Consider the following 12,725-nt stretch of genomic DNA (forward strand, 5'->3'; position numbering starts at 1 on the left):
CCCGATTAATAGATAGCATAGAGATTAGACGGGTCTTCTTTTATTCAGCAAGAATTATTCAAATTCAATCTGAATGAACTCCTTGCCTTTTATTCAAAAAGTCCCTGTTGAGAGTTGTTCTGCAATCCAGTTTTAGAATCAATAACTATTGGTTCCTTGTTTGTCGGTGGCGTTGACATTTCCTAAAACAGACGGGAACTGTAATCTGAAGTCGGTCTTTCTTAATGCCCAGTCAAATAAAAATAGAGAAACAAGTGAATGGCTCTGTTTTATTAACCGTAAGAAACAATGCAGATAAATGAACAAATATAAAATGCATGAAACATCCACAAAATATTAAACAAAAAATAAATAAAATTGTTTTTTTCTTTACAAAAATGACAGAGCACACTGATCAGATGACACATGTAGAATTTAAAAATAAACATGTACCTTGCATTCACAGTCTCCTAATTTCATTTCTTTTGATAAAACGGGGAGGAAAAGCAACAAAAAAAAAGGATGATTAGAGGCTCCGTTTGTACAGACAGAATAGTTCCAGAGAGGCAAGGCAATCACTTCTGATATTCTCTGTCAAACCATTTGACATTTAATGCAGCCTTTCACTGCTTCTTCACTACTTCTGTATGAAAAACACCACAATCTGATGTGCAAAATAAGAGAAATCTTTTAGACAATTATGTCTTTTTCTTTTCTTTCAATCAATACCCTCCTATGGACAAAATGGGCACTTTGAGGCATTGGAAAAACATCGTACAGTACAGTAAAGAGAAGGACATGAACATGTATTCTGGTACCTAAATTCACTAGTATCTAAGTACTAATATACTGCCTTTAAGTCGTCTTAACTCTAGAACACAGACTACAAGATGAAGAAAGGTTCAGAAAGTGGTTCGTCCCCATAAAGTAACTAGAAAAGCAGCGAATGAGAGATGTGTTAACGATACGCTCTCTGCAATACGACAGTATCAGTAACTTCTGCCCTTGATGGAAATAGAACAATGCAACTATATACACTGATATGAAGCGGCCTGTTTTCAAAGAGGTGTCCACGTGTACTCACTGACCTTCCTCAGAGACGCACTTTGAACCACAGAAAGCCTCCGTGTCGGTCGCTCACGTTCAATTAAAACCCAATTGCAGCAGCTTTTGCGTCTTCAGGTTTTGTGTGTACTGGTGACAAATAAATGAAATGTATTGCGAGGCGATTCAAAGCATTAACAAGTAGAAGTCTACAATATCTACAATACCAGTATCCAAATATTACAAAATATTTTGTTTTAAAGTTTTTTTTCTTCGCTTTCATTTAAACAAAAAAAAACAAACATGTCACATCCCCTGTGACTGGAAAGAGTATTTAACAAAAAAATAAAAAGCCAATTGGAAATCATAGTGAGACACTTGAGTGGATGCACTGTAGCGAATAGCTGCGGGCCCTGACTCTCAGGCCAAGTCACATGGATAAAACAAAGATATGGCAGCGATGATTAAACGAGCGTTTTATTATAATGAATACGCTTCTTGAATGGTAAATGCTCTTCACATTCAGAGTAGACGGGCGGAATGCAGAGGGTGAGACGTATAAGATGAACTGCCGTATTGTAAATAAAGATTCCCAGGCTTTTGCACAACAGATGGGTTTAAAAATGGCTCAACTGTTTAAAAATGGCAATATCAATGAACTTGTTAACTTTGGTAAGTGATTATTTTGTCTCAACATGATCATTGGTTTCCCAAAGGCCGTTACTATTGTTTAAAACTACCATTCAGTATTAGTAAGATCAACACGGACACACAACTTGCAGGAATAAAAGCTCTTAGCTCGGTCCTGGACATGCTACGGGGAGTGAAACACTTTTCCAAACTACTGGGGAGAGGAAGGAGTAAAACCTAACGGGTGAAAGAGAAATACCCGAGCAGAGAGATGGGGAGAAGCAGTTTCAGAGAAGCATCAATGGACGGTTAGAGTTATGAAAAACATCTGAAATTCTGCTTGATTTGTGAACAGTTTCCGGCATTAATCATGTCTGTATGACTGAGTGGATACTTCAGGCTGCTGAAATACTCTTTGTACTGAACAAGAGCTTATAAATCACTGCATTGTGTTGTGTTTCATCTTAGTGTATGTAAACAGAACTTATTTTCCAAGTGTTATTTTACAATGCATTCTGTTTGTCTGAAGGTACTGTATTAAAGTTTTAAAAGTTGTTCGGTATATCATTTGAGGGGACGGGGGTCTGCTACTATCGAGGATGTGTTTTAAGGCATGTCCTTAGTGTAGGTAGGGTCCAGACACGTGGAGAAGGCAAGAGGAGGAGAGTGGAGACTATACAACCACAGAGATCTGTCCACAGAGAGAGCAGCCAGGCTGCCTTCTGTCCGCCAGGAAGTCAGTTTTAAGTTGAAAAGCTCATAATATGACTATCCAAATCATTCATGGGTGAATTTCCGTTGAGGGTGTATCCATAATGCATCAGTTGAGGGTTTAGGTCAGTTGAAGCACTTTGTTTCCAGCCCGATCTGGTAAAACCTCAGCTAAATTGTGTCCTATACCCATAATCCTAGACTGATGTAGTCAGCAGATGCTTCGTTGTTGCGAACGCTGATCACCAGCCACCTGCACTCCAATCCAGACTCCTGTTTATTCACTTTACATTGATCTCAGGGAAACTTTCTGTTCACTTCTGTGCGACGGCCTCCTCTCCGCTCGGCCGTATGCGGTTGAAGGGCAGTCCTCCGACTCCTGTTAACCCCAAACTCACGCCGGGGTCTCGTGCAGTCTCCTCTGTGCTGGCAGAGGAAGCTTGAGCCCTGGCGGAGGCTGCTGATCCTCCAAGTCCAGGAAGGATCGCCGGCAGGGATTCTTTGGCTAAAGGAGCAGACATAGGGCTGGAAAGGGAGGTTGTTTTGGTGGTGAGGGGCTTTGTAGGGGTGGTGGGGCTGGTCAGGCCGAGGCTGGCCAGGGCGTCCAGAGTGCCATCTGGGTCGACCATTACATTGATCACTGGGACAGAAAAAGGTAGAGAGTCAATGTGTGTAAAACTCAATGTATACAAACAATCAAAGCTAAAAGAAACTTGGGATTCAGATCTTTGTATTTGTATTATAGGTCCTGAAAACCTATTTTTTTTAGTGGTTTCTTAATGTGTTAACTCATGATAAGTAATAACTCAACATGTTATATTTTAACTGGATTTTTTTGCACATGAAGTCATGAATATGTAACATTATAGAGAAAGACTTCAGATATGCGAGACTTTCTCTACTTTTGCTGACATCCCTCTTTAATATGCATGCCCTCCTCTATCTTAGAATGCGAATAAACAAGAAAAATCATGCCGCAGCGAAAATACCCAACAGCTTGTTCAAGTGTGTTTCTATTTTTAGGTAAGTTAACATGTGTTTTTAGTACTCATGTGATTAGACTTGGGGCATGTGTCTTTTACCTTGAAGTTGCTTCTCAACTCTCTTCAGTTCGAGCAGAATGGAGGAGATCTCCTGTAGAGAGGCGGAAACAACAACAACAACAAAAGTATTAGCTCCCAGTCATACTGCACTTTTCTTGTCATCAAATATCACTCAGTTGGACCGATTTATGTACCTTGTTAGAGGTTTTCAGGAGTGGTATGTCACTCTCCGATCGCAGTTTATTCTCAATTTCATCCCAGTTCCTGTCCTTATCTTTGAACAATATCCTGGAGAAAAATAACAACAGGACACGTGTCTTAGTGTGGCTATATGAGGCAACACAATGGCACACCGAGGAATACATACATCGGAAATAGATACACTATTATATACTCACAACCAGTTATAATATTGCAAAGCATAATTACCTGATTTTTCCTGCTGTTTTGTCGATAGAGTATCTGATCTTGGTGGACAGCTGAGAAACTGAATTGAGCAGCAGGCTGTCCAACACGGCCTGAAAACAGAGAGGAAAAGAAAAGAGGTTTGACGTATGACAACGTGAAGGTAATTACTGAAGTGTTCTTATGAAAGCCTCCATGTTGGTATATTTCTGATGCCTTGCTCAGTAACTCACATCCTCTCGGTTCCAGGTGCGTCTCCTCAGAGCTCGGGGCTCCAGACTATCCGGGGCACGGGGGCGGAGCTCCACTGGCTTGCCGTTGATCTCTGGCGCCTTATTGGTTGAAATTACAGGCGGGATCTTCCTGAAGTTGAGGCTCTCATCAAACACCCGATCCACCAACTGAGCAAAGACAGGTAGAGATGTTGAAGGCAACACTTGAAGAAGTTTCTCACAATGTTATTCAAGCTTTGTTTGATAGAGTTAAGATTTGTGAAGAAATTAAGGAATTAGGAACTCTGTCAAAGAGAGATAAGCAGCTCTAAAGCTTTAATTCTCCAGTCAAAAAAGTCAGATTTAACCTTTTATTACTAAAATAAGTCAATCCTGTCATAGCAAAAGTAATACAGGAATGAAAGTGGAGCAGAAGGGGGAGTAATACATTAATACCTCTCACAGCAGATGAAAGTTATGAAGCAAAAAAGAGGCAATTTTCATCCAAGCAACACAGGAAGGATGGCAAAGGAGCAATGGAAGCACACACAGTAAGGCAACGATAGAAGAAGAAAAACGTGGCACCTTTCTCATGCTCGCCTGTATGTCCGGCTGCGTGGGACGTGCAGGGCCTACCTCTTCCCGGGTGTCGATGGCCGATCCCGGGGTGGTGGCGGCGGTGCTGACGGTGGTGCTGGGTGCCGTGCCAGATGAGCTCACTGAGTCGATCTCGCCAGCCACATCGTGGATCTCACGGGCCAAGATGGCCAAGTCCTTAGCCAGGTCCTGGCTGATCCTGCGCACACAGGGGAATAACCTGTTAACCATCAGACAGATGGAGGAGTTCTTTAGACAGCTGAACACATGCAACCTAGAAGTTCTCATTAAACATTGCATTGCAATAAAATATTAAAACGTTACATAGATTCATGCAATGAATAATTATTTGCATCAGTTAAAAGATCAGTCTTATGCATATCAGCGTGGATCAATACCTGGCTATCTCCTCGCTGTGTGCTGTCCAGTCCTTGATGTACTCCTCTTGCTCTTTCATGCGGTGTTTGATCACCCCTCCACCCGGAGCCGTCACCACGGCGGAGCCTGGGCTCGCGCCGGTGGAGCCTGGGCTCGCGCCGGTGCCGAGTCTTGAGCTGCGGTGTGGGGCGATGTGATGAGGACGCATGTGGGAGCGCCCTCCGTGCTTCGGAGAATTCCGGTTGGAGCCAAACTCTTCCTCTGAGGTGGAGCCGTACTCCGGCGGCAGACGTCTCCACCTGCTGCTACTGGAAACTGCGAAAGAGTAATGGAAGGGCAATACGTTTAGTCAGCATTACGGTACTTTATGCCATTACAGCATTTGTTACTCATGAAGTTAATAGATGAGCTTTTGAACACGAGAGACTTTGTTAAGGCAGCGCCCAAATGATCCTGCTTTGATCGGCAAAATTAAAATACTGTGCAGGGAGTAAATCATGGAGGAGTAAGGATCCTTATGATTATGAACAAATGTAGAAGGATAAAAACAAGATATTTTACGCAATATACTGCACATCCAAAGTAAAAATGGAGGGCTGTGAAGAATAACAATTGGTGAAGCAAAGCATTTGATTTTGTTTTTGTATCTCAGTTGGTTAAGTTGTTATTTGACAGTTACAGGTGTGCTGCTTTAGCAATGATAACAAAAAAAACACATTGAAAACAACAGAAACAGCAGCAAAAATAAACTCTACGTGAGTTTATCCAAAAGCTCCAGGCAGCCAACAAAAGCAAGGTACAAACAATCTTGATAGCACCATACGTTAAGCTGCTTCAAAATGGTCACACACCAGCTGTGTTAATGTAGCTGCACCATGATGAAACAACACCATGCTGTCTGTCTCAGGGAAAAATGGGGGAAAAAAGGGAAGTGTCATGAATACAAATCTCCACAAGGTGGAGCACTATTCCAAAACCATGTGGGTTTTGAAATTTGAGTTCCAAGAATAGAGCATATGGGTCTTCATCACAGCAACACTTGATGAATGTCAGGAGGGAGACACAGAGTTAACGTGGCAACATATGCTAGAGCTGGGTCACCGCACTTCAACTTTACTGACTGAAATGTCTTTGTGTGTTGTAGTAACGCCACAAACTACACTTTTAAATGTACATGTGGCAAAGTATTGAGTGGCTTCTATTGCTGCGACCCAGGTCTGACACCAGACACACGCCCACGCACACACACACTGTCTAATCAATCTCTACATTTCTGGTACAGTACCCATCAGCTCCTCCTCTGCATCACCGCCCTCAGGTTCGGGCTGAGAGCTCTCTGGACGATGACAACCAACGCACATGTTTGTCACAACACAGTGAAAATGTTTAAAGACAAAATGTTCACAGACAAAATGAGGTATGATGATGTGTAGACTGTGTGGACTTGATTCGTACACCAAATTATGTTTTGCACAGAACCATGCTTTTAGAAATAACAAAATCAGAAAACATTTAATAAAACATTTCCCTCTTATCCTTTTTCTTAGAATAAACCATAAATAAGTTATCCAGGTGATGTGCTCACCTGTGGGGGAGCAGTATCCAGATGTCGTGGTCTTAGTCTTGGCCTCATTCAGTTTTGACACGCTGTTGGCCCTCATTCTGGGTGTCAGCCTGTTCTCTGTTGGTGTTGACGAGCGCAGGCCCAGACGCAGAGCAGTCTCAGCTGACAGACGGGGTGAAGAGGTGGAGCTCCGTGTCACAATGCACTCTGAGTCACTGCGGGCTGAGATGGAGCCCAGGCGAGTCCTACGCGGCTGAGCCAGCATGTCCAGTCGTGACAATCCCTTTCGACCGGATGGCGGCTTAGAGGTGGAGCTGGTGGTTGACACCTCAGAAGCCACAGACACCCGGTCTGCATCAGCTAGATCCGTGTCAGAAGTATCGCCCAGCCGGGCGCGGCGGAGAAGGGAGGCTCTTGTGGGCCGTGGCTGAGGCAGTGAAGCCTGTTTGCTCATGGAGGAGGTTGTGGCTGCCTGAAGAGTGCTCCTGGTTTTGGATGATCCATTGGTAGAAGTTTTAGCAGACCTGCTATCGAGTTTGGAATGCGGAAAGTCATCTGAGCCACGCCCGTGTGCTGAGCGCCCTATAGGTCCAGAGTAGGTCTCCTGGTCTGAGGAGAGGATGTCAGAGATAGGGAAGGAAGAAGTCTGGTCATCATCAGTGAGATCAACAGAAGGCTGCCGCGCTCTGGAGGACGGCTGAACTGAGCGCCGTGCATCAGTTCGGCTTGTCGTCTCTGCAGTTCTTGTTTTAGTCTTCCTATCCAAGCGGTCACGGGCACTTGCGTTCGTGACGCTGGTTTTGGAAGCTGTGCTCATGTTGCTCTTCTCCCGATGCATGCTGCTGAAGGAACGTCGTTTATGTTCTCCACCAGCTGATGCTTTCCTCTCTGCCTCCCCAGCCACATGACTTGCTGTGCTTGCCGTGTCAACGTCTGACTCAGGAGAGATGGAGTCAGATCGAGAGGGGACACCAGTTTTACTACTTTTCTGGTCTAGTTTGTTTTCATCTCTTAGTTTGGCCTCCAGGAATGCCATGACAGCTTCAGTGTCCTTCAGGAGCATAGCAGTATCCATGCTGCCCACAGAGTCACTGCGTTCGCGCCCACTGCTGCCTCTGTTGATGCGTGGGATGAGCTCTGCAGGGACATTAGCGCTGGGCTTCTCAATTGTGAAGCTGCCCTGGCGTACTAGAGGCTTCCCCGACTTCTCTCCTTCTACTGATCCGCCTCCTTTCCTCTCCTCTGACCTCTTCCTCCGCTCAGTGGTGCCAGAGGACCGGAGAGGAGCCTTGGATGGAGAGGACGTAGAGCTTTGTTTCCGTTTACTCGTCATCTCAACGTCCCTCATGGGAGTTGGGGACTCCCCGTCTCCCTTGTTCTCTTTTTCCTGGGGTTCTGTGTCCTGTTTCTCTCCGATCTCTGACCTCAGTCCAAGAGCTTTGATGCTGGACTTAGCCCGGGGGTCATCCACAGGGAGCTGGGGGAGGGTCCTGCGCTTACGGTCGGTTAGACTGGAAGAGGATTCGCCTCTGCTGAGGGACGCACCCGACTCAAAGGCATCAGTTACTAAAGAACAAAGGAAAGATTCACTTTTCAATCAAATTTTACATAAATTATAAGCACATTCAAGTGACTTTGTGCTGCTTTCTAATGTACATGCCTGGAGGAGTAAATGTTTAGTAAAAAAACCCTCCTAATTTACATCTTATTAATTTGCTATTCATTCTCTCAGAGTCAAGTGACTATGTACCTCTCTCTTTGTGGAGGAAGGCGGCTGTTTCTGCTCCTGAGCCCTCAGGGTCGGTCCTGGTGTGATTGGCAGCTAGACTGGCCCACTGAGAGACCCAACTCGAATCGCCAGGAAGAGCCTAAGGGGACACGAGTTGGGGGAGGGGGGACAAGAGAGTAGGGCACGGGAGCGAGGAAACCAGAAAAAAAAGAGCAATTAGTGGTGGCATAAAATGTATAGAAGAGATCATGTGTGAGATTAGCATGTATTTGTTCATCATTTGAAAATGGAAATTATTAGGTTTGTCGAAATGAAGGGCTTGATGTTAAGACACATTCCTGAATTTGTATTTGACTTAAAAATCTAAACATGCCTGATTCCGCTGCTTGTAGTCCCAAGAAACCCCACCGTCATCTTATCAAGAACGTTTTAAGTAAAGCTAAACAGTCCACTTGGAACTTTTCTTGGAAAATATGACAAATATAAATGATATTAAAGACATAAATTGATAGAAAATGCTCAGAAACACTCTCCCCTCCCTGCTATGAAATTGCCTAGAGGGACGAGCATGTCTCACCATATCTTAGTATGATCTAGGTCAGTCTCCAGGAGGACTAGCCTACTCCCATGAAAAGGCTAGGGTCAAGCCATGGGAGTGGCTGACTCACATTGTGAAACTCAGTCATGATTCTCATGACTTGGTTATACTACGCAGGCCTGAGACACATAATTCAACATTGGGAGTCAGAGCAACATCAATATTGTAGTAATGGACACTGTTGTAAACACAAACTCTGGGGGGGGGGGGGGGGGGGGAGGAGAACAGGAACTTAAAATACCAAAAAGCAGCTCAAGTGCGGTTTTGTACCTCTTTCCCCGTCTCCCCGATCTCTTTTCCTTTTCCTTCTCTTTTCAGGTCTGACAGACGAGAGGAGTCCTGGTTCTGCTGCACACCGAACACCTACACATATAGATATACTTGATATTTTGCTCAAGTATAATGCATGCAAATCTAATGGTATTATGTATTTTAATACTTCCCAATCTTTTTTCTGTATGCCTCCAAAGCATATAAGTTCTGTTGCACACTTTGTAATAATAATTAAATACCCTCATGATACATAAGCACCATGGTAATATTATTCTACACTTCTCTTGATGAACAAAACTGAACAGAACTGAGTGGACAGAAGATGCTGTTTAATGAAAGCAGCAATCTCCACTTGATAGTTGACTACCATGGCAACGAACAGAAATCACACACGCACACTCAGTTTACAAAAGGGAGAGAGCCGATAGACTGTAAGTAGCGTGCCAATTAGGTTGTCAGTTAATTACAGGAATTAGCATAACAACACTTCCAGTTTTGAATGTAATGCACTAAGACCAAGACTGACTAGAAATTCACCCCACTAATTATAAGCACTGCTCTCCCTAAGATAGCACCTGTATACAACCCCCTAAAGTGACATGTGCTTCTTTTAGATGTAATTTAGAAAAGTTTAAATTATGTGATAAACCCTTGTTGGAAACAACTTAACTTCCTAAAAATAAGTGCCAACTTCCGAATCTTGTAGGTGGCAATTAAAAAGACCAGTGAACTTCTGACTGAAGCTATCTTTGCTTTTCTGAGTAAGATTCAATCCCTACTTTTCTTGTAATGGTGGTCAAAGGAAATGTAGCTTTTTCACTATTTTTTGTTTCTCACCCTGAACCTAACATCAAACATGGCTCACTAAGTGTGCTGCTTTGCCCCTTTCAGATATGCTTTCTGTGACCATGAAATAATGAAAGACTGCCGTGCCACAGAACAGGGGCTGCAGCAAGAAACAGATTATGTTTGTTCAACTCCCCCGGAGCATCGTTTAATAAAGCAGGGCGGTGCTTGTTGGAGCAAGTCTCTACGGGCTATTAGAGAAGCATTAGGATTACCAATGGGACAGAGAGGGGTGGTCAAGCGTGGCAACCGAGAGACGAAAGCTTTGTTTTTCGGTGGCTACAGCACAAACCAGTCTCAACGGATTTTCTAACCTTAAAAGTGCCAACGAAGCAGGTAATAAAGAGACGATTAACCTTGCCATGGTTTGTTAGGGCTTGGTCAAATTCTTCTCTTTAGAGTTGCTGCAGAGTTTAAATTATGCTCTTGTCATTTCCACTTGCTACGTTTACGATCACAAATAGGCAAAGACGGCACTTAGGAGGATGTTTATGTTTTCTGGGGTGATGAGAGTGGTCTGAACAGTAAAAAAATAAAAAATAAAAACAGAAAGTCTCCTTTGATTAGTGGCAAATTATAGTGGCTTTCAAAATGATTGCATTTAATATGATGATTTAAATGATGGCAATTAAAAATCTGACAAAAATTGCCCAGGTCCATGCAGTTTATAGTTTACTTAAATTTACTCAGCTGTAGTCAATTAAACTACATGATTACATTATTGTGACATAAGTAATAGTCGTTGTCGTAATATGCACAACAGTAAAAGATTGCAACAGAAAACATAGCTGTGGCCTCCAAGATATAGTACAATATTGCTGTTTTGTGTGGTATAATAATTCGTGTGGCTGTTCACTATCTGGGAATGAGCTTTAGAGAGAGAAGTGTATTTCGTGGCAGAATTATGCAGAGCAGACAAGGTCAGTGAATTTCTTTTCTTTTTTATCACAAATTGGTGGTGGCATTTATGGTATGAATTCATAATACAAATGTCCTTTTAGTAGCACAATCTGAGAAAGAGAAGAGAAAATCTCTCTTTTTCTATCATGCAAACTGCAAGAAATCTTTCAATAATGTTGGTAGGATTCCAAATGCATCGCCTCGTGCTGGAATTAAGATGTTTCAGTCAAGACAAAGTATAGTGACGGTTGATGTAGAGAGACAGAAATGATCTTAAATGGAGCAGACAGTTGCTAACATCTCTGAACACTCCTCCTACCTTGTCTATCATGCGCCTGGCCTCCTCCTCCTCTGCGTTCTGGTTCTCCAGTTCGATAGTGTAGGTCCCCTTATCGCTGTGGTCATCTGCTGCCTCCCCTCCAGCAGTTCCCGCTCCTCTCCCCACGACCGAGGTGTCGCTGGGGCTGGTGGGGCTGCCTGTCGCCAGCCCAGTACTGACTGAGCTGCGACCGATACTCTGGTCCTCTGACCTCTGCTTGAGAAGGACACGGGCAGCCGTAGGGGCACCTGCAGTCACTGTCGCCGGTATCGGAGCTGGGATCTTACCTACAGGTAACACATGTAGAGCAGAAAGAAAGCTATTACAAAAAATACACATACACACAAGTTGCTGTTTAGTTTCCTTGTTCACGCAAAACACAATGGAGCCTTTATGGTGTCTTTGACTTAAAATGTGCTGACTGATTTTAACTTTGAACATTTTCTCTAGAAAACCAACAAAACTGCTAGAACGAGTATCAAAATATAAATTCGACATGATGGAAGAGTTTTATTACCTGATTCCGAAGCTGTAGTAGCAGAGGTGGAAATGCTGAACACCTTGGGGTGAGAGGGAGGCTGAGGACATAGCCCCTCCCCTCCAGCTCCTAGCCCCTGCAGGGATGCAGTCTGGGAAAACGAATATGACCGGCGCTTGCGATGGTTTTCCTCGTCGTAGAACTCGATCATGAAGGAAGTGCGGCTGCCACTTGTTCTGGACCCACTAGCAGTTATGTTCCCCACTCCGGCTCCCACAAGGCCATGTGCTGCTTTTAGGCGTTCTTCGAGGGCGTGGCGGCGGTTGGCAAAACGAAGGCCTAGCCCATTTTCTGAGTCACTCTGGGTGCCATCCTCATGTTTGCTGCCTATCGGGACACAAAAAGAATGAACACAGTTCAGTTGAGTTTGACGTACCGTTCTTGTTTTTCAACAACAAATGCTTGGTGGGAAAAATAGACTTGTTTTCTATGACAGTATTCCACATGAAACTGTTTAAATATGTCTAACACTTACAATCGCAATCAAATAGATCTGTTTGCTTACCTGGGTTGGGTTTAAATCAAACAATTGATGGATCTACAATTACTGACTTGTACTGTAACCTAGTTAAATATTCTGGTAACCAGAAGGATGTTACATTAACTACCATTCTTAAATCCATATCATAACATGTGTACACAACTGTACCAGAGCAACATACAACAGCTGTTGTGCAGCCATAAAGATACAATACAGCAGTAGTGAGCAATGTGCCGTACAACCACGTGTCTGTACAGATGTCTACTTAAATTAAGCAAACACGAACAAGACATAGACCACAGCACAGAACTACATCTTCCTAAAAGCATATCCACTGTGGATCCCGCAACAGGAAACAAATGTCTGTTAACCATTACAGCCTTAATGGACTATGAACTTTAAGCTGTGGCCTGAATCTAATCATTCAACCATCAAAACAGATGCTATGTTCACAATGCCTGGTGTACCTACCACATTA

The 12,725-nt window shown here is 43.6% G+C and overlaps 1 protein-coding gene across 9 annotated transcripts in view; it reads right to left on the reverse strand.

Annotated features, from left to right (window-relative positions):
* Positions 1-254: 254 nt before the first annotated feature.
* cep170aa (centrosomal protein 170Aa) overlaps positions 255-12,725 on the reverse strand; it is a 38,934-nt gene continuing 26,463 nt past the window's right edge. The window contains exons 11-23 of one of the 9 annotated variants that reach the window (XM_034551778.1): positions 11,746-12,093; positions 11,229-11,515; positions 9,161-9,253; positions 8,314-8,431; positions 6,585-8,129; positions 6,285-6,335; positions 5,020-5,314; positions 4,610-4,841; positions 4,046-4,213; positions 3,837-3,925; positions 3,602-3,695; positions 3,447-3,498; positions 255-3,004 (exon numbers count right to left, since the gene is read on the reverse strand). In XM_034551778.1, the coding sequence (XP_034407669.1) occupies positions 2,679-3,004; positions 3,447-3,498; positions 3,602-3,695; positions 3,837-3,925; positions 4,046-4,213; positions 4,610-4,841; positions 5,020-5,314; positions 6,285-6,335; positions 6,585-8,129; positions 8,314-8,431; positions 9,161-9,253; positions 11,229-11,515; positions 11,746-12,093 (3,698 nt within the window). In that variant the 3' untranslated portion in view covers positions 255-2,678. Of the gene's footprint in view, positions 3,005-3,446; positions 3,499-3,601; positions 3,696-3,836; positions 3,926-4,045; positions 4,214-4,609; positions 4,842-5,019; positions 5,315-6,284; positions 8,130-8,313; positions 8,432-9,160; positions 9,254-11,228; positions 11,516-11,745; positions 12,094-12,725 lie in introns of all 9 variants that reach the window. The other 8 variants (XM_034551783.1, XM_034551780.1, XM_034551782.1 and 5 more) reach the window with 8 other exon arrangements.

Source organism: Cyclopterus lumpus, chromosome 15 (genome assembly GCF_009769545.1).
Source record: "Cyclopterus lumpus isolate fCycLum1 chromosome 15, fCycLum1.pri, whole genome shotgun sequence".
Lineage (NCBI taxonomy): Eukaryota > Metazoa > Chordata > Actinopteri > Perciformes > Cyclopteridae > Cyclopterus > Cyclopterus lumpus.